At 45.7% G+C, this 20,325-nt stretch overlaps 2 protein-coding genes across 7 annotated transcripts in view; one reads left to right on the forward strand and one right to left on the reverse strand.

The window, feature by feature from the left end:
- The window catches only part of aldh16a1 (aldehyde dehydrogenase 16 family, member A1), a 33,127-nt gene extending 23,182 nt beyond the window's left edge, over positions 1-9,945 (reverse strand). The window contains 6 exon segments of the mRNA XM_083649891.1: positions 1,695-1,882; positions 5,951-6,028; positions 6,306-6,463; positions 8,019-8,145; positions 8,244-8,343; positions 9,848-9,945. Coding sequence (XP_083506017.1) covers positions 1,695-1,882; positions 5,951-6,028; positions 6,306-6,463; positions 8,019-8,145; positions 8,244-8,343; positions 9,848-9,934 — 738 coding nt within the window. The 5' untranslated portion in view covers positions 9,935-9,945.
- Positions 9,946-10,660: 715 nt separating this feature from the next.
- The window catches only part of LOC310787520 (histone acetyltransferase KAT7-like), a gene marked incomplete at both ends in the record, with an annotated part of 46,519 nt that continues 36,854 nt past the window's right edge, over positions 10,661-20,325 (forward strand). For 2 of the 6 annotated variants that reach the window (XM_083648960.1, XM_083648961.1), the window contains 2 exons: positions 10,661-10,675; positions 12,130-12,274. In XM_083648960.1, the coding sequence (XP_083505086.1) occupies positions 10,661-10,675; positions 12,130-12,274 (160 nt within the window). Of the gene's footprint in view, positions 10,676-11,884; positions 11,912-12,129; positions 12,275-14,460; positions 14,677-20,325 lie in introns of those variants that run through there. The other 4 variants (XM_083648962.1, XM_083648959.1, XM_083648958.1 and 1 more) reach the window with 4 other exon arrangements.

Genomic DNA, 20,325 nt, shown 5'->3' on the forward strand with positions numbered 1-20,325 from the left:
GAGTAACACACACACACACTAGTGATGCATGAGAGTAATCATAAGAGTAACACACACACACACTAGTGATGCATGAGAGTAATCATAAGAGTAACACACACACACACTAGTGATGCATGAGAGTAATCATAAGAGTAACACACACACACACTAGTGATGCATGAGAGTAATCATAAGAGTAACACACACACACACTAGTGATGCATGAGAGTAATCATAAGAGTAACACATACACACACTAGTGATGCATGAGAGTAATCATAAGAGTAACACATACACACACTAGTGATGCATGAGAGTAATCATAAGAGTAACACACACACACACACTAGTGATGCATGAGAGTAATCATAAGAGTAACACATACACACACTAGTGATGCATGAGAGTAATCATAAGAGTAACACATACACACACTAGTGATGCATGAGAGTAATCATAAGAGTAACACATACACACACTAGTGATGCATGAGAGTAATCATAAGAGTAACACATACACACACTAGTGATGCATGAGAGTAATCATAAGAGTAACACATACACACACTAGTGATGCATGAGAGTAATCATAAGAGTAACACATACACACACTAGTGATGCATGAGAGTAATCATAAGAGTAACACATACACACACTAGTGATGCATGAGAGTAATCATAAGAGTAACACATACACACACTAGTGATGCATGAGAGTAATCATAAGAGTAACACATACACACACTAGTGATGCATGAGAGTAATCATAAGAGTAACACACACACACACTAGTGATGCATGAGAGTAATCATAAGAGTAACACACACACACACTAGTGATGCATGAGAGTAATCATAAGAGTAACACACACACACACTAGTGATGCATGAGAGTAATCATAAGAGTAACACACACACACACTAGTGATGCATGAGAGTAATCATAAGAGTAACACACACACACACTAGTGATGCATGAGAGTAATCATAAGAGTAACACACACACACACTAGTGATGCATGAGAGTAATCATAAGAGTAACACATACACACACTAGTGATGCATGAGAGTAATCATAAGAGTAACACATACACACACTAGTGATGCATGAGAGTAATCATAAGAGTAACACACACACACACTAGTGATGCATGAGAGTAATCATAAGAGTAACACATACACACACTAGTGATGCATGAGAGTAATCATAAGAGTAACACATACACACACTAGTGATGCATGAGAGTAATCATAAGAGTAACACATACACACACTAGTGATGCATGAGAGTAATCATAAGAGTAACACATACACACACTAGTGATGCATGAAAAATGTGGCCGATATCCGATATTTACCGATGTCGATATGATCTGTATAAAAACAAGTTTCTAAAATAATAACATTTTGTACATACTGAAAAACACATGACGTGAACACTATGTATTTGAAAAAGTAATGCGTTTCGTTCCAAAACATTTGGAAAAGCCCATAAATCATAGATTTACCGCATAGTTTCCTCTCAATATGATAATTTTGGCCGATATGGATAACCCGATATTAACATTGTTGTTATTTTGCTCATCGGACAGATACCGATATATGAAAAATCATCGGCCGATACGATATGATTGCCCATATACAGTATGGTGCATCCCTAATACACACCTGCTTATTGCCACTGTAAGTGACACAGCAGGTGCTGTAATACACACCTGCTTATTGCCACTGTAAGTGACACAGCAGGTGCCGGGGTGCTTGGCTACCATGGCACCCAGAGACACATCACTTCCTGTTAGAACGTTGAGGGCCCCGGCGGGAAGTCCCGCCTCCATGAAGAGCTGGGCCAATAGGAGAGCTGGAGGGCCAGTGATCAGGCCGGGGACGAGGACCACAGAGTTGCCTAGGAGGAGGACAAAGGTTTGATTTGACTCTTGTTGCTCTCTATCACAGTGGTTCCTTTCACGTCAAGGACACTTAAAGGATAATCGACCCACTTTGTATCATTAGCATCTGGCTAATATAAGCACATTATCATCTGGCTAATATAAGCACATTATCATCTGGCTAATATAAGCACATTATCATCTGGCTAATATAAGCACATTATCATCTGGCTAATATAAGCACATTATCATCTTGCTAATATAAGCACATTATCATCTGGCTAATATAAGCACATTATCATCTGGCTAATATAAGGACATTATCATCTGGCTAATATAAGGACATTATCATCTGGCTAATATAAGCACATTATCATCTGGCTAATATAAGCACATTATCATCTGGCTAATAAAGAAAAAAACATCGCATGGATGCATAACTGGGACGTATCCTCAGTGATGTACCCTGGGGTCATAGGATGTTTTGGGTCTCGCAACATCATATACCCTCGCCCAGGTGACCCAGCCGGGGCTGGCCAAGCCCCAACTTACGTCCCAGTAGCTACCCACGGTCAGCCCTATAGGGAGGGTCGAAGGTGGTCACGTGGTCAGGGCCACTCAATCCGCTGCTCTGGAACTACTCTGCTGGGACCGGGGGAGGGGGAGGGCTCTGGTACGTAGAGGGACCGGGCTCTGTGGGTTGCCACCCGGCCGGGTTCCTCCCTCGTCTCACCAGGTCTACGACCTGTGCGCTGCACCAGACTCCCCCGCTCCAAACATCTCATTCCGAGGTGATGGTATCTTAGTGGACACCATGCAGTACCAGTACTTGGTGGCACTGCAGTCTCCACTTGCGGCTTGAATGGCCCTCCTAAAAGGCCTCTCGTGGGTTGTTGGGCTTCTTCCTCACGGAAGACGCAGGCTGGGGAGCTAACCCATACTGCTACCCGGGTGCCGTCCCTGTTCCGGCTGTCAACTGACTCTCCAGTAGTCACTAGTCTTTCCTGGTTGTCACATAGACTATTCCTATGAGTCACTGGCTAGGCCAGGCTAACTAATAAAGAAAAAAACATCGCATGGATGCATAACTGGGACGTATCCTCAGTGATGTAATATAAGCACATTATCATCTGGCTAATATAAGCACATTATCATCTGGCTAATATAAGCACATTATCATCTGGCTAATATAAGCACATTATCATCTGGCTAATATAAGCACATTATCATCTGGCTAATATAAGCACATTATCATCTGGCTAATATAAGCACATTATCATCTGGCTAATATAAGCACATTATCATCTGGCTAATATAAGCACATTATCATCTGGCTAATATAAGCACATTATCATCTGGCTAATATAAGGACATTATCATCTGGCTAATATAAGCACACTATCATCTGGCTAATATAAGCACATTATCATCTGGCTAATATAAGCACATTATCATCTGGCTAATATAAGCACATTATCATCTGGCTAATATAAGCACATTATCATCTGGCTAATATAAGGACATTATCATCTGGCTAATATAAGCACATTATCATCTGGCTAATATAAGCACATTATCATCTGGCTAATATAAGCACATTATCATCTGGCTAATATAAGCACATTATCATCTGGCTAATATAAGCACATTATCATCTCACTAATATAAGCACATGGGCAGTGTTTATTCTCTGGCTGCAGAAACTCGTTAAAGTCGAGGCGAACCCGTTCGTCACGTGCATCTAAGTCCGTTTCTGACCGAAAACAAATTGAGAGGCGGACCTATACGGTGTCGATTATTTGATTTGACAATTCTGAGGACTGGCTTTGGCATTGGCCAATCCTGGCATGTTCCACCCCCAAATCGGGTGGGATTCAGCGTGTTGTCGTGCTATGCGAGTGGGATCCGCGGAGTACCAGGCAGCCAGGCTGCTTCGTGCGGAGCGAGCGGACAATCCGATGCATGGGTGCTGCCCGCCCGCCTGGAAACTCCGAGGGGCGACCCCTGACAGCCACGCTCTCGGAGGCGCGCGCCATTATCGTTATAAATGTAAATAATATTCCTGGAATGCGTGTTTTAACGAGACAGTTACATTTCTTTGCATTCTTAGAGATTATAGTTTTTGTTTTTTGTTCATGTTTCTAACAATTGGCCAAGTTAGTAGTTAGTTTATGGGATAGGAATTCTGCCAGATGACAGGCACTAGGCGCCATTTTCTACTTCATTTGGAAGAGAAAATTATCCTGAAATGAAGATTTGATTGACAGCTGCATGTCGTGATATGATTGGTTGAAATGGGGTAGAAATTTGATAGTACTAGGTGACGTCAGCAAACTGTACATTACTGTTATCAATGAAATCTTGAAAAATGAACTTTTGATGTGAAAAAGTGTGAAAAACGAAAGAAATTATATTTTTGTGATTTTTTTTTGGCATACATTATTAAATAGGTGCACTGCATACCCAGGTACTGTATTTGAACTAAAAGAAAGGAAAAGTCATTTTTGGGTTCAGCTCGACTTTAAGGCTATCATTGCGATTCTCCGTGGATGTGCGCATACTTAAAAAATAAAAAGTAAACAATAACAGCCGCCCTCGGAGCAGATTCCGTGTCTCGACGCAGAACTTCCGCAGTTCCGTTGTGACGGAAAACGCATCACAAAGGAGCATTTTTCAGAGGAGGAAATGGGAGATCTCCATGAGGAAAACAGAGAGAGAAGGTAAACACTGCCCATGTGCTGATATTACCCAGATTATTAATGATACAAAGTGGGTTGATTATCGGTAAAGCCTGATAAGATATTTGCTTTTAGATGTTTTATTACAGAAAGTGTATGAAACCCATGACCAAAATAGTCATACATTTTGCCATTGTTACTTACGGATGGAATTATAGCAAAAACAAATGATTCCCCTTTTTGCTGGTGACCGACCCCTGGGGTGCCCGGACCCCCCTTGGAGAAACACTGTTCTATTCACCTTATTCTTTGCCCACACATGGACGCTTCCGCATTACGTCATTTCGTAATAGTATTTCCGTTTTGACTTGCCAAAAACCCTGCAGGCAAAATGGCCGCGCACACTCCGCTCCTAAAGTGGCAAAATTACTCCCCCATAAACTAACATATCTTGGCCAATACGTATGTAACATACAAAATAAAACAACCCGTAATATCTTAATTTTATGTAGAATGCAGAGGACATGTAACTGTTTAGTTAAACTTGCATTCCAGGAATATTGTGCTCTTAAGATGACGTTATGGAGTCGAGGCTGTTGCGTCCTGAAACCCACATAGGTTGCGTGCGATTCGAGGCGTAACCTATGTGCGTTTTAGCGTAAACCTATGTGCGATTCGAAATAACGCATCCGAGATAGAAACGTTATGAATATAGCCACGTTATAAACAACAAACTAACGCTGGTGATCCGTATGGAAACAGTGTTACTCGAAATGGTTAAAAGTTATATCAATTTGGTCATTCAGTGGCATTTTACTGCCATATAACATAACTAACTAGTGGCTAATATTAGCCACAGAAGGCAACTAGCACTGAACCGGAAGAACAAATACGTTTGCGTAGAGAGAAAAAGTGGGCGTGGTGAATAAGGTGAATAGACGCTTTTAATTTGACAACATAAACATTCAAAATTGCCCCTAGCTTACTTCCTGTTGCAATGTTTGCTAATACAATAGCTGAGAGGAAATAAGATAGGGTTCAAACTGTTCCCATAGCAACACAACTCCGTGAAAACCGTCTATAGACCCTTTTAGGGTGGACGTCACAGGGGTAGTTGCGCACGCATCGCGGGATCCAAAACTCCGCGGAACTCAAGCCGACACGAGAGAGATCGCAGGAATGCAGGAAAATGAGGTATTTAAAATACGTGGAGGTCGTCTGCAGCTTCCCTATTTCTGCGACAGCTGAACCACGAGTTGCAACTTTTTGCAGCGAGTTCGGCTCCGCCCACAAAATACGTCATCGCTGTTTACTAACAGTAAAAGGGTCTATCATACGCACATTTCTGGCCTGTGTGTGTGTGCGTGCGTGTGTGCGTCTGTGTGTGTGTGTGCATGTGTGTGTTACCCATAGCTAGCGCTGGCAGGACTTTTTGCATCAGGGAATAGAGAGAGCAGTCATCAGAGACAACTACTGCTACCACACCTGGAAAACAAAGAAGAAGCTTCTGTCAACACACGCGCGTGGCACACACACACACGCACAGACACAGACACACACACACACACACACACACACACACACAGACACACACACACACACACACACAGACACACACACACACACACACACACACACACACACACACACAGACAGACACAGACACACACACACACACACACACACATGCACAGACACACACACGCACAGACACACACACACACGCACAGACACAGACACACACACACACGCGCCCCCTCACCCAGTGGAGTCCAGTGGGTGATGAGAGTGTCTCTGAGCTGGGCCCAGCTGCCGTAGTACTGCGCCAGTCGGACCAGGGAGGCGGGGGAGCAGGAGGCCTGGCACAGCTCACACACCTCCGACACACACTGGCTGTGCTGCCCCACAACGCTCACCCACCTGGGAACCACACGGCACGCCGTTAAGGCTGTTTTACGGTTCCTCCATTCCTAGGGTGGAGACTCTGGAGATGATGCGGCACTTGTCCTCTTCTCCCTACTTACACTCCCACCACTTATATAGAGCTCAAGTCACGTGACTTTCCGTGGCACTTCTGGGGCAAAAAATGTCACATGACCGTTCAGCTCTATTCACCTTATGTACTGCCATGTAACATGACTAACTAGCGGCTAATATTAGCCACAGTAGGCATTACCCATGGATGCATTGCTCTTAAAGTGCTCGCGCCGCGTGAACTAAAGTAATAATCACATGGGGGGGGGAAAAATAATCAATTTTTCACATGAGTGGGGCATGTGCAAATACCACCGTGACGTCACAATGAACCAAATCTCCCATTCATTTGAGGGCACAAAAAAAAGCAGGTTTGAACCCATAGAGGGAACTAATGCTGCTGAAATGATAGGGGTTTGTAAAATTGTAACAGATTGGTCTCAAATGTGGAGATTTTGACCAGAATCCTTCACATAACACCTCAAAAGCCATATATATTGGTTCCAAGCTGAAAAAAAGTGTTTTGGGGGTAAGTTACACTTTAAGTACAGTAGGCTAACCGCAGGGATGATGTATTTTTTGAAGGCCAACCCCAGAAGTTAGCATCGCGCTGGGTTCCCTCATCTCTAAGTCAATAGGATTTTTGTATGGGGATTTTGGTTAGATGCCTGAAATAAAGCTCTGTGGTTATCAAAAGTTGATCAAACTAGGCCTGATTCCTAGGGTGGAGACTCTGGAGATGATGCGCCATGGCTGCACTTATGGAAATGGCCCGCTCTGTGGGCTCCCAAAGTCGTGACTGACAGACAGACAATTGCTCAAGTGACATCACATTCGTGACAGACACCGCCGCCACCCGCCAGAGATGGGGACTTGGACTTGAGTCGACTTAAGTCACACACACAGTGACTTGAGACTCGTCCTCAAAGACTTGAGACTTGACTTGGACTTGAGGTTTGGGACTTGTGAACAATCTTTATTTTTTTTGTACATTGACATTAAGGAAATGTCTATAATGTGCAATCAATGCTGCTACTGTATGCTAATAGATAAAGGAGTGAGGATAATACAGTACATGCTTTGAATCCCTTAGTTTTAGCTCTGCAGTGTTCTAAGCAGACCTGATGGCATCCAGCAATGATAGAACGCTCGTCCATAAGAGACTGAGACTTGAGTTGGACTTGGAAAAAATGACCTGTGTGAGCATCTCTGCCGCCTGCCCACTTCAGCCAATTTTAACTAAGATGTGAACGTTGTGTTTATTATTATCAAGATAATCTTGACAAATGAACACCACTTTGATGATTTTGTTTGTTTGTTACTGGACTTTTTAATTACAAGATTGCTCCTTTGATGATTTTTGAAGCGTAAATGCAATTGCAAAAAAAACAAACCACACACAAAAAACGCAATTGCCAGAAAACGCTGGGGGAAAAAATCATAAATATATCGGAGGTTAATCAAGTTGGCAGGTTCTCGTGCGGTAAGTGTTTAGTCGTACCTGAGCAGCACTTCGGCCCTCTGAGAGCAGGACAGGCCGCTCCAGGCCTTAAAGCCGGCCACGGCAGAGGTGCCACACTGGGAAATATCGTCCGCCGTGGCGCACATGGTGCTACACACACTGTCGCCTGCAGGAGGGGTGAGAAACACACAGCATCACTTTCAGCACCTAATTTTATTTAAACAAGCACAAAATCCCTGTTCTCTAAATACAAGCCGCTCTTACCTTTAGTATCAGCCAGAGAGCGAGTCTGTCTGTCTGCCGGACGGACGAACTTGCCATGGACGAACAGACCCAGAGTTGGGGAGTGGTGGTCCAGCCAGGCCTGATGGAGGAGGAGAGGAACAATTCATCATCTCATATTTACAGGATGCAAACTCATGGAGAGTGAACAAGGTGACTCAGATATCAGGGCGCAGGTGCAAAACTACTCAAAATCATTCACACTCTGTTTTGGGATCAAAAAGGCCTTTAGGTGACTTTCACCTAAAGGCAACTAATTTATAGTTTGCTTTGCCCCCAAAGGGAAAGTCAAGAGTCTTTAGAGAGAGGTTGTAGTGAATCAGCTGATCTGAAGTGATCTATTGCTTTTATAAAACAGTTACCAACTATGTCAATATGAAAATTATTATTATTATTATATTTAAATGTCTTAAATCACTTTAAAAAAAAATAAGCGTGAAATGAAATGCTTCACACAGTGAGTGGCTCTAACTGCTATATTGACTGTGGTGAGAATATATATATATATACTGTATATATATATATATATATATATATATATATATATATATATATATATATATATATATATATATCAGTATTTCAGCATTTGGAAGGAATGCACTGATATCAGAGCCAGGATGTGTATGTAGCATGCATGCTGTAGCATGCTTTCAAGCCCTGCTCAAGCTGCACTATTCAAGCTTACCTGCCTGACATATGGAAACTTTGACACGACTATAAACAGATTTGACACTGCACATACATGGAAAATAGGATTTAAAAGAAAATGAAGAAAAAAGAAAGGAGCTAACACTTGATTGGCCAGGAAGAGAGCCACCTTGCCTGGACAGTAACCAATAAAGGGGCGATAAACTGCGTGTCAACTATTGACAGAAAGAAGGCCAAGGTACAGGTTGTGTTCTAAACCCTGACCTCCCATCTAACCGAAACTCACATCCTCTTGGCAGAACAGACCAAACTCGGCATGCAGTGCTATGCAGGAGGAAACAGTCTACCTGTGGGCTGGTAAAGGTTTTCCAAACACTGACAGTAAACTGACCTGTGAGCTCTTACAGTGACAGTTAAAGTTACTACACTTTCTACAGCTGACTGACGCTCCAGCGCAAACCGATCTGTTAGTGTACTGTCAGTCACATGTACTGTATGCCTTGTGAGTTAACGTTACAGTCCACGGGCTTAATGAACTTCACATGGTGGGTTGAATCACGTTCTTCTCTCTGGTATGCAGTAAGTAGGCTAATCCATGCTGTGGTAGAACAGCATCTTCCATTTTTTACAATATCGACAGTGGACTTGGAGAACTTCACCAAAAAACAATGCTGATTTATGTTGCACATGATCTCACACATCACTAGCATCAACTTGATCTCAAATCAAATAAACTAAACGAATGTCTAGAGAAGCTTTCATTTTTGACTAATAAATCAGCATTTTTTTGTGTGAAGTTCTCCTTTCATCCTTTGAAAAACAACAATAAGAAACATCAACAATTCAATCCACTGTCTGAATCAGAACAGTTGAAAGACTATTATGATGCTCTTTCAGAAAGATGTAAGTTAAAGGCTATTAGAAGTGATAACTACCTGTGCAGTGGCAGTGCTGGAAGTAGTTGGTCCGTACTCCATGCTTTGAAAAATATCGTGCACTGTCTTGGTGGTGCTACCAGCCATAATAGTTACAAGAAGCAAATCTCCCTAAAGCTAACGTACAGCGCTGGTTACCAGTTCACCTTTTGTTTATCCAACTTTAGGGAGAAAATCTTCACAAGAAGAAACGCTAACGTGCTAGCTCCTCTCCTGTCACGTCCAGGTCATGTCTCGGTTTAACGTTACACAAGCCCGTTGTGGTTCCTCCGCCCACCTACCCCTAAACAGGCTACTCTTCTTCGCTAATAGCCGCGAGATCTGATTCACCCCTGCGTACTTCCGTCTTCGTTAGTCGCGAGTCGAACAGCTCCCGTTTGAGAGCATTGCGAGATCAAGAGACATATCTTGACATTGCTAATCAAATACAACTGCTGTACGCATAATATGCGTACATATTAGGGTAGTAGGGACATATTATGTAGGGACATAGTATGTCCCTAGGCTGTCCTCTAGTCTAGCGGGGTTTTGCCTGGAATAGAATGGGATGTTACTATCTTGACACCCCACTATCTTCGCTTGTGCAAAGTTTCCACACGGAGAGTTTTTGTGACTGGACCTTAAAGGCGATTGCGCACGCGCCCTACACACAAGGAAGTGCGGCGGAAAAGATGCGCCTTTTCAGCTGAGTTGGCTGATATCATAAGTCTTGTAATGTATTGCTGGTATTACATATAACTTGCGGTAAATTGTTCTCAAACTGTGGAATATCGTTGTGCCGAAAGGGACACCTTATGTAAAACATAAATAAAAATGCCCCGGAGAAAGGTAAGTCAAATGTTTAACGTTACAGTAGAACAGAATGCAGCTCGGACACGGATCCTCATCCAACAACAACATAAACGCCATAGCTCAAATGTTAGCTAACGTTATAACGCTGAGCTATAAAAGAGCATGTGTGGACAAACTTGTGGGAATGCATCCGAGCAAAAACATTACGTTTCGACAATGAAGAGCGACTGTTGCAGGTGTGTTTGCGTTACATGTACGTACTAGACGCACGCAACTGAGTTATTTGTTGCTGCTAAAAGTAAGCTAACGTTAGCTGGCGTTGCAAAGATATGTTGCTTCTTCAGTTAAGTTTCATTCGGGTCAAATGGAAAAGATTGTGAGGATTTGGGCAGAGCAACCTTTGTAGACTGAGATCTCTAGCGACGGTTGGAGGCATATTTGTGTTGGTGACGAGAGGAGGAGGATGGCTTGCATGGTGGGGAAGGGAACAAGCTGTTCTTTGGAGCAAGGAAACGTCCAACCAAAACAACGCTGTGATTGGAGAGAATCGGGATAAGCATTGCGTTCATTGGTTCCACTCCATCAGACCACGCCCTTTCCCATATTTCATTGGATATATGCAAATTAGGGCCTCGGCTCTTGTTGTGAAGTTGTCAAATATAATAAGCTTTCCATCAAATTAGTGATCCATGCTGCTTGACTTTTTTTTAATAGACTTTCCATTTCCCCCCTTACATTCCATTATATATTGTTTCGTGTTATCAGAAAAAAAGATTATTATTGTTGTTGTTGCTGCTGTTATTGTTGTTATTGTTATCATTAACTGTGCTATGTTAGTTGTTAATTTTTTTGTTTCGTGTTACATCTAAACAGTAATAATAATGAATACTCATTGCCCCCTCCCTCCCCCAACCATCTCCATATCTTGGGGTATGGGGGTGTGCCCCTCCCCTCTCCATGGTCCCATACGCCTCTCACCCCATTCATTCCATTTAGGAGTCAGCCGGACAGCCCCTCTACATTCGGTGCTAGAAACCAAATAATAATGTCAGACAGACAAACATGCTGTGGATCTGTTGACTTTATTTTTTGGAATTGTCACGTGTAGTCAGTTCAACAGCTAGACGTAACAAGCTTATTACTGACTCAAAACGCGGAGGATTTCTTTGACAAGTATCCAAGCTCAGTTGGATAGGAGGCTGGGAAGAGCTGCTGGAGGAGGGGGGATGGTACTCCTCCCCCAATATGGGATCTCTGTTGAATTATCCGCTGGTAAAACAAACATCTTATTACTTCGGTCACAGACATTATTTACATCGCACATGTACAGTATGTCACTAGTATGTCATGTACATGTCAGTAGTATGTCATGTACATGTCAGTACTGTAGTATGTCATGTACAGTATGTCAGTAGTATGTCACGTGCGCTTTCAGTCAAGTTGAATTGATCATTTGGATGACATAGCCTGTTTGCCGGTGTTCTCTCCAGAGAACTGCAGGCAGCAGCTCGGACGGGACAGAGGACTCGGATTTCTCCACCGACCTCGAGCCCACCGAGGCGCCCGAGAGCGCGCAGCGACGGAGCAGCACGCGCCTCACGCGCGCATCACTGCGCCTCAGCCAGAGCTCGCAAGGTAAACCACACGCAACACACTGCACCACTCTCATTTCTCCCCGTTTTCATTTACATTTTGCTATTCTGTCGAAACAACTTAGTAACAACACACCATTCACAATTTTGTCCCTTCACCTCCTTAGCTTGTGTATACTATAATTGCAGTATAATTGCAACACTTTCACAATGAACATAATGGTCCCTTCCCCACAGGAATACTCAGCAGCTTACATTGCTCAAGTTTGACAGCTAATTAAACTGCGAGTCCCAAAACACGCCCAGGTGTGTTAATTCACTGTTTATTGCTTATGCATCACAGAAGCACCCCAATTATTATTTTACATTTTGCATTTGTTACACATTGTAGAAGCAGCCCAGTGTAATGTCACCAGTTTTGTCTCTTGGCCTCTTAGCCTGTAGTGAACTTTAAACTAGCAATACTACATTTTTTAAAAAATATATCAGATTCAGATTAATTTATTAAGGACTGAGCAACAAAGTCGGCAGAGTTTGCTTTCGGTACAGCATATTGTAGCACATTAGCTACTGTGTCAGCAACAGCAACATGACAGTACAGATATCAAACAATACACATACAGTACAGGTAGCATATAAAGACAAATACAGGACATTCAACATGAAGAGAAATTGCGGATGGGGTATTGGGTTATATAAAGATATAACCCAATATATATATTATAAAGATATATAAATTGGGTTATATATGGTTGTAGCAATCCTAATTAAACCTATGTATTATTTTACAGTTTTGTTTCTTCAGCTCTTTAATTTAAAAATGGCCACGTACATAAGTTCAAACAATTTACCGGTAAGTAATTTCTCTCTCTCTCTGTCTCTCTCTCTCTCTCTTGCACACACACACACACACACACACACACACACACACACACACACACACACACACACACACACACACACACACACTTCAGCAGCCATTGTATATGGGCAGCCATGAAGCATGAATGGTATGAGACAGGCTGACCCCGCCCCCCCGTGTGCCCTCTGTCTGCTCTGGCTGCCTGTAGGGATTACAGACTCCACGCTGTTTCCTCTTGGTTTTGTTATGAGCTTTTGAGCCATAGTCAGATCGGATGAGCTTTTGAGCCATAGTCAGATCGGATACGCACATACCATTCTTGTTGCATCTGTTATCGGTTGTTTGCTTGCCTGTAATAGAGTACTGCAGGGATGGCATATTTTTGTAGGCTTAATTAGAAATCGCCGCCATGTTGGTTCATCAGGGAAAAAGTCTATGGGGTTTTAGAATGGGGATTTCACTTAAATGCATCAAATAAGGTCTGTGGTTAACAAAAGTTTATGGGAGCGCAAATTTGGGTTCAGCAGGATAATCTTCACTAAAGTGAATCACTGTTCTGCCTTTTGAAGCCTTTTCTGAAAATCACGTAAAAAAAAACGCATTTACATTCCAAAAGTCATCAAAGTGATCATAATTTAGACTTTTATTTTTTTATTTTTTCCCTCTCAAAGTGAAATGTTTCATTGGATTTGCCGGCTGTTTTTCTTGGTTCCAGTCTTTAAACTCTTTAGACAAGGATTTTTCAAAATGTCTATGGAGAAAATGAATGGGGGATTCTCTGGTGGAATCAGAAGTGTAAGAAAAGTGGGCGCGCACTGTTGAGCTCTATTGTATTTTGCACTGTGTTATTGTATGATGCGTATGGTCTGACTCTGAGAGGTATGACTGTAAGATGAGTATAAATGACTGTGATGAATGACTGGAACTACGGTACCTCAACTTGCTAGTGTTTGTTTGCACATGTCACCATTTACGGTGTTATTTAATGTATATTGTCTGTATGTACTGCAGCATTTAATCCGCTAGTCTAATCCAAGACAAATTTCTCCCATGGAGACAAAGAAAGTTATCCTCCTTGAACCTTGTTTTATACAACAACAAAAACAAAACAAAAAAACAAAACAAAAAAAACTAACAAAATAAATAAAAAATTGTTACGGGTAATAATCAGGCTTGTCTTTGTGATTGTGCTTTCTTTAGACCAAGTAATGTTTTCAGATTCTCTCCTCTCTTCTCTTCTCTCCTCTCCTCTCCTCTCCTCTCCTCTCCTCTCCTCTCCTCTCCTCTCCTCTCCTCTCCTCTCTTCTCTTCTCTTCTCTTTTCATCTCTTTTCATCTCATCTCCTCTCCTCTCCTCTCCTATTGTAGGTAACTGCAGCCCAGTACAGAGCAGCTCTCCCACAACCTTGGGTCCAGAGGAAGGGCTGGATGCAGCAGTGGAGCCAGCAGCAGCAGCAGCAGCAGCATCCGTCTTCTCGTCCGGGCGCAGGGTCACTCGCAGCCAGCAGGTGGCGCCCAACACCACGGCCAAGAAGTACCCGCTGCGCCAGAGCAGGTCGTCTGGCTCTGACAACGAGGGCAACGGTGAGAGCAGTAGGGTCAGCTAAACGGTTCCCCCCTCCACACCTTGGATTTGAAATCCATACATAAACAATACATGTTCTACATGCACATTTAAACAGGGGGATGCTGTTCACTGTATTCATCTTCATCATCACAGCTGTAGAGGGAGGAAGAGTGAGGGGGAGGAGCGAGGGATGGAGGGAAGGGGAAGTCAAACAAACAAACAAACAAACAAACAAAATAAACAAATAGAATCCACACACTGCATTCACTTGCTCCTAGTCAGTTTTATTGTATTTTAACGTTTTGATCCACTCTGGATCTTCATCAAAATGAAGCAGGAAGTAGGAATGAACACACATCTCACCACCAATTGGCAGAGAGAAACACAGGTCAGGTGAAATCACTTAACCCAATACAATCACTACATTGAAAAACATGTATTACAAACTTATAGCAGTAAAATTACTAGTACAGAGTGCATTAGCTTCAAATATCAGGATACAACCAACTTGTCAAAATGGATATAGAAATCCCAAGAATGAAAAGAAGAAGCAATTAGTATTTCCAATATTAATGTACTAAATTTAAGTCGCTGTAGGAAATGTATTAGCAAGCAGAGGAAATACCCAATATAAAATGAACCATGTCCCCAAACTCAACAACAAATACTACAGCCTGGTATTTGAACATAGTGATTTTGATTTCTAAAATATCTCATCTGATCTCTTGAAGTCAAACAAATAAAGTGATGAGAGAGCAGGAAGGGGGCAGCAGGAAGGGAGTGGGTGGGGGACGGGGGCAGCAGGAAGGGAGTGGGTGGGGGACGGGGGCAGCAGGAAGGGAGTGGGTGGGGGACGGGGGCAGCAGGAAGGGGGTGGGTGGGGGACGGGGGCAGCAGGAAGGGAGTGGGTGGGGGACGGGGGCAGCAGGAAGGGGGTGGGTGGGGGACGGGGGCAGCAGGAAGGGGGTGGGTGGGGGACGGGGGCAACAGGAAGGGGGTGGGTGGGGGACGGGGGCAGCAGGAAGGGGGTGGGTGGGGGACGGGGGCAGCAGGAAGGGGGTGGGTGGGGGACGGGGGCAACAGGAAGGGGGTGGGTGGGGGACGGGGGCAGCAGGAAGGGGGTGGGTGGGGGACGGGGGCAACAGGAAGGGAGTGGGTGGGGGACGGGGGCAGCAGGAAGGGGGTGGGTGGGGGACGGGGGCAGCAGGAAGGGGGTGGGTGGGGGACGGGGGCAGCAGGAAGGGAGTGGGTGGGGGACGGGGGCAGCAGGAAGGGAGTGGGTGGGGGACGGGGGCAGCAGGAAGGGAGTGGGTGGGGGACGGGGGCAGCAGGAAGGGAGTGGGTGGGGGACGGGGGCAGCAGGAAGGGAGTGGGTGGGGGACGGGGGCAGCAGGAAGGGGGTGGGTGGGGGACGGGGGCAGCAGGAAGGGAGTGGGTCGGGGACGGGGGCAGCAGGAAGGGGGTGGGTGGGGGACGGGGGCAACAGGAAGGGAGTGGGTGGGGGACGGGGGCAGCAGGAAGGGGGTGGGTGGGGGACGGGGGCAACAGGAAGGGGGTGGGTGGGGGACGGGGGCAGCAGGAAGGGGGTGGGTGGGGGACGGGGGCAGCAGGAAGGGGGTGGGTGGGGGACGGGGGCAACAGGAAGGGGGTGGGTGGGGGACGGGGGCAGCAGGAAGGGGGTGGGTGGGGGACGGGGGCAACAGGAAGGGAGTGGGTGGGGGACGGGGGCAGCAGGAAGGGGGTGGGTGGGGGACGGGGGCAGCAGGAAGGGGGTGGGTGGGGGACGGGGGCAGCAGGAAGGGAGTGGGTGGGGGACGGGGGCAACAGGAAGGGAGTGGGTGGGGGACGGGGGCAGCAGGAAGGGGGTGGGTGGGGGACGGGGGCAACAGGAAGGGAGTGGGTGGGGGACGGGGGCAGCAGGAAGGGGGTGGGTGGGGGACGGGGGCAACAGGAAGGGAGTGGGTGGGGGACGGGGGCAGCAGGAAGGGGGTGGGTGGGGGACGGGGGCAGCAGGAAGGGGGTGGGTGGGGGACGGGGGCAGCAGGAAGGGGGTGGGTGGGGGACGGGGGCAGCAGGAAGGGGGTGGGTGGGGGACGGGGGCAGCAGGAAGGGGGTGGGTGGGGGACGGGGGCAGCAGGAAGGGGGTGGGTGGGGGACGGGGGCAACAGGAAGGGGGTGGGTGGGGGACGGGGGCAGCAGGAAGGGGGTGGGTGGGGGACGGGGGCAACAGGAAGGGGGTGGGTGGGGGACGGGGGCAGCAGGAAGGGGGTGGGTGGGGGACGGGGGCAACAGGAAGGGGGTGGGTGGGGGACGGGGGCAGCAGGAAGGGAGTGGGTGGGGGACGGGGGCAGCAGGAAGGGGGTGGGTGGGGGACGGGGGCAGCAGGAAGGGGGTGGGTGGGGGACGGGGGCAGCAGGAAGGGGGTGGGTGGGGGACGGGGGCAACAGGAAGGGGGTGGGTGGGGGACGGGGGCAGCAGGAAGGGGGTGGGTGGGGGACGGGGGCAACAGGAAGGGGGTGGGTGGGGGACGGGGGCAGCAGGAAGGGGGTGGGTGGGGGACGGGGGCAACAGGAAGGGGGTGGGTGGGGGACGGGGGCAGCAGGAAGGGAGTGGGTGGGGGACGGGGGCAGCAGGAAGGGGGTGGGTGGGGGACGGGGGCAGCAGGAAGGGGGTGGGTGGGGGACGGGGGCAGCAGGAAGGGGGTGGGTGGGGGACGGGGGCAGCAGGAAGGGGGTGGGTGGGGGACGGGGGCACAGAAGGGGTAGAGGACAAGGAGGGTCTGGAGGCTGAATGGAAAAATGTCCGCCCATTCATTTGAACGTAAGCTGCAACCAAACTCCATTAAAAAACTTGCAGTATTCATGCAATGACGTGGGGTGGCAATGTGCCAAAAAAAGTGAGTGCTTGCCTTTGTTACATCGCCCAAAAGCCGCCAGTCAAAATAGTGGTCGCACTAACATTACAAGTGGCATTCAAGTCATATCTGACTATAGTTTTCAATTTATTTCTCCCCACAAAACTTAGGCTATATGTCTCGATATAGGCTGATGCAACTCTTTGCATTTTTACATAGCAGGTAGGGAGGAAAAGAAACCATTCAAGCCGTTTGCAGCACTTGAGGAAACCGTGAGTTTGTTCGTTTAATTCATTGATATAAGCGATTACCCAAATGATTAATTAATAGGCTACGGGAACGTTATCGGGTACTTTAGCCTATGCAGTAGGCTAAGTAGTAGGCTATCATCTCCTTGTTGCATTTTTAAACTGGCAGATGGGGGAGAAAGAAACGATTAAACTTTTACTTGTTTACTCACCTAATTTGGCTCGCTTCCAAATAATCCAGCCACGTAACTAGGTCCATTCATGAAATGATTAAATAGCACAGGGACATTAATGGTTTGTAAAGTGCCATTTAACCACCCGCCCACTCAGACACACATGATCCGGAACATGAGCTTGCCAACAATGCGGATCTTGTACTAGGGGCTCAGATGGTAATGAAATGATAAGGCGGATAACTGTTTCTAAACATGTAGGCCGACCGGCTAGCAGCTGGTCATACTCCGGATTTCACTGCATGTTTAGAAGGGGCTACAGAGAGAGAGAGAGCTCCAGAGTTATAGTGGTCAGAGCCATAGAGAGAGAGAGAGCTCCAGAGTTATAGTGGTCAGAGCCATAGAGAGAGAGGGGGCTTCAGAAAATGCCTCTCCTCTGCTTCTGAAGAAAACTCTGCCTGTAATTTAAAACTTGATAACTCAAAGAGTCCTTTTTGATTTTGAGCGATACCCAGCTTTTTTCTTTTTTTTACAGAGCTGCTTCTTGCCCGTGTAAGTGGACGGGCAAACACTAGCCGCTTTCACACACAGATCGCACAATATTGCAGTTCAGAATGCCCGCAAAGCCAGCAGCCTCGCCACAGAAATTGCTTTCACACACAGCCAAGCAGCACCGCCACATTCCCGTCTTGGGGTGTGCTTTCAGGTGACAGCCACCGCTCCCAGATTGAAAGGCGAGCGGAGTCATTTCCTTTCCACCCAGCTCCTCCTAGCCCAAATTAATATTTTCATAAGTTAGTGTAGCCTAGGCTACTGTATGATGAACAAATTAATTCAACAACCAAACATCGCCGATGTACGCCAGCCAACGTGCAGCTGCGGTCGTTAAGAACATCAAAGTGATAAAACACAAAAGTGTTGTCCACATGCAGCATGGTAACAAGGCTTTCAATATTCATCTGATCGACTTTATGGATCACAGATGCACCATCATGTAGCCTATTAGGTACAAGGCTCATTCTTATCTTTTGGTTCCAGTTTTTTGTAAAGCAAATTATTCCCATGAAGTAGCCTAATTAGCATCCGTTCTGAAAGACGACGCCCGCATATCAAACAGCTGCAGTCTGCATAACGTTCGTCGGGGGAATAGTATAGGCTATAAATGCACATGACTACTATAACGTTAGTAGTTTATGTAAGGGAACGCACAACTGGCTAGCTAGACAGATTGCAGTTCTGGAGCTGGTTTCCAGAGAGAATATCCTCAGACCAACTCGCTACAGACAGCTATGCACGCCTGATATGTCCTCTGAAGCTTATTATTATATCCATTAATTTGACCTACTAATGTCAACATCGTTTGAGCAGAAAGCCTAACCTACTTACTAGGGGTGGGGGAAAAAATCGATTCACCTAAGTATCGCGATTTTTAATGTCACGATTTTTTGGATCGATCTTTTATTCCAGAATCGATAATCGCAAATTAAAAAAAAAAAAAAAAAAAAATTTTTTTGGGTGCTTGCAGTCAGGCCACTCACTGAACAGCAGACCAGGCGCCGCCTACTGGTTTACTAGTGGTTTTATTACTTTATTAGTTAGTCTGAAGTAATAATTACACTTCAGGGTTAAAGTGGGTGCATCTCATTGTAAAATTGGACTTCAAACGGCCCAAATCTGGCTTCAAACGGCCCAAATTTCACGCGCGTTGGCCCATATCACCCTGGCCTGCTTGGTATCTAATGCCCGGCCTGAATTATGATCCCAGTCCGCCCCTGTTTTTAACTATATCGCCCAGCCCTACTCATGATATATAATATACAGTCTCTAGTGTATTATTCAACTTTTCCCATGTTCTAATCTAGTGTAAAAAAGCAAACAAACTGAAAAAAGAAAAGAAAAAAATAAACAAAAATCGCAATAAATCGTAATATCGAATCGCAATAATCGTAGAATCGCAATACTTAAGAATCGCAATATAAATCGAATCGGCACCCAAGAATCGTGATAGTATCGAATCGGGAGATAAGTGAATCGCCACAGCCCTACTACTTACTCATACTAGTGTAGGCACGGAGCATTCCTCCTGGCGTCCCTGCAGTCATGATTGTATATAAGGCTACTTCTTTTTTACTTTCACGTATGCCTTTCTTCAGTTTTCTTGCTGCATGAGGTGGTTTCCCCCGTATTTTTTTTTATGAATAAGCTGACCGTTCGCACCGTTCCGTGTTGCCGCTCCTACGCTTTCAGGTGGAGGCAGATTGGAGGGTAACCCGGCGCTGTGACTAGGTCCACTGGCGGAACGAAAGTTTAGTTTAGTTTAGTTTATTGTTTAGTTGGACAGGACAGTGCACATTAATAAAACAGTTTACACATATAGAATCATCCATACAT

The sequence above is a fragment of the Poromitra crassiceps genome, assembly GCF_964638095.1.
Source record: "Poromitra crassiceps genome assembly, chromosome: 13".
Taxonomy (NCBI): domain Eukaryota; kingdom Metazoa; phylum Chordata; class Actinopteri; order Beryciformes; family Melamphaidae; genus Poromitra; species Poromitra crassiceps.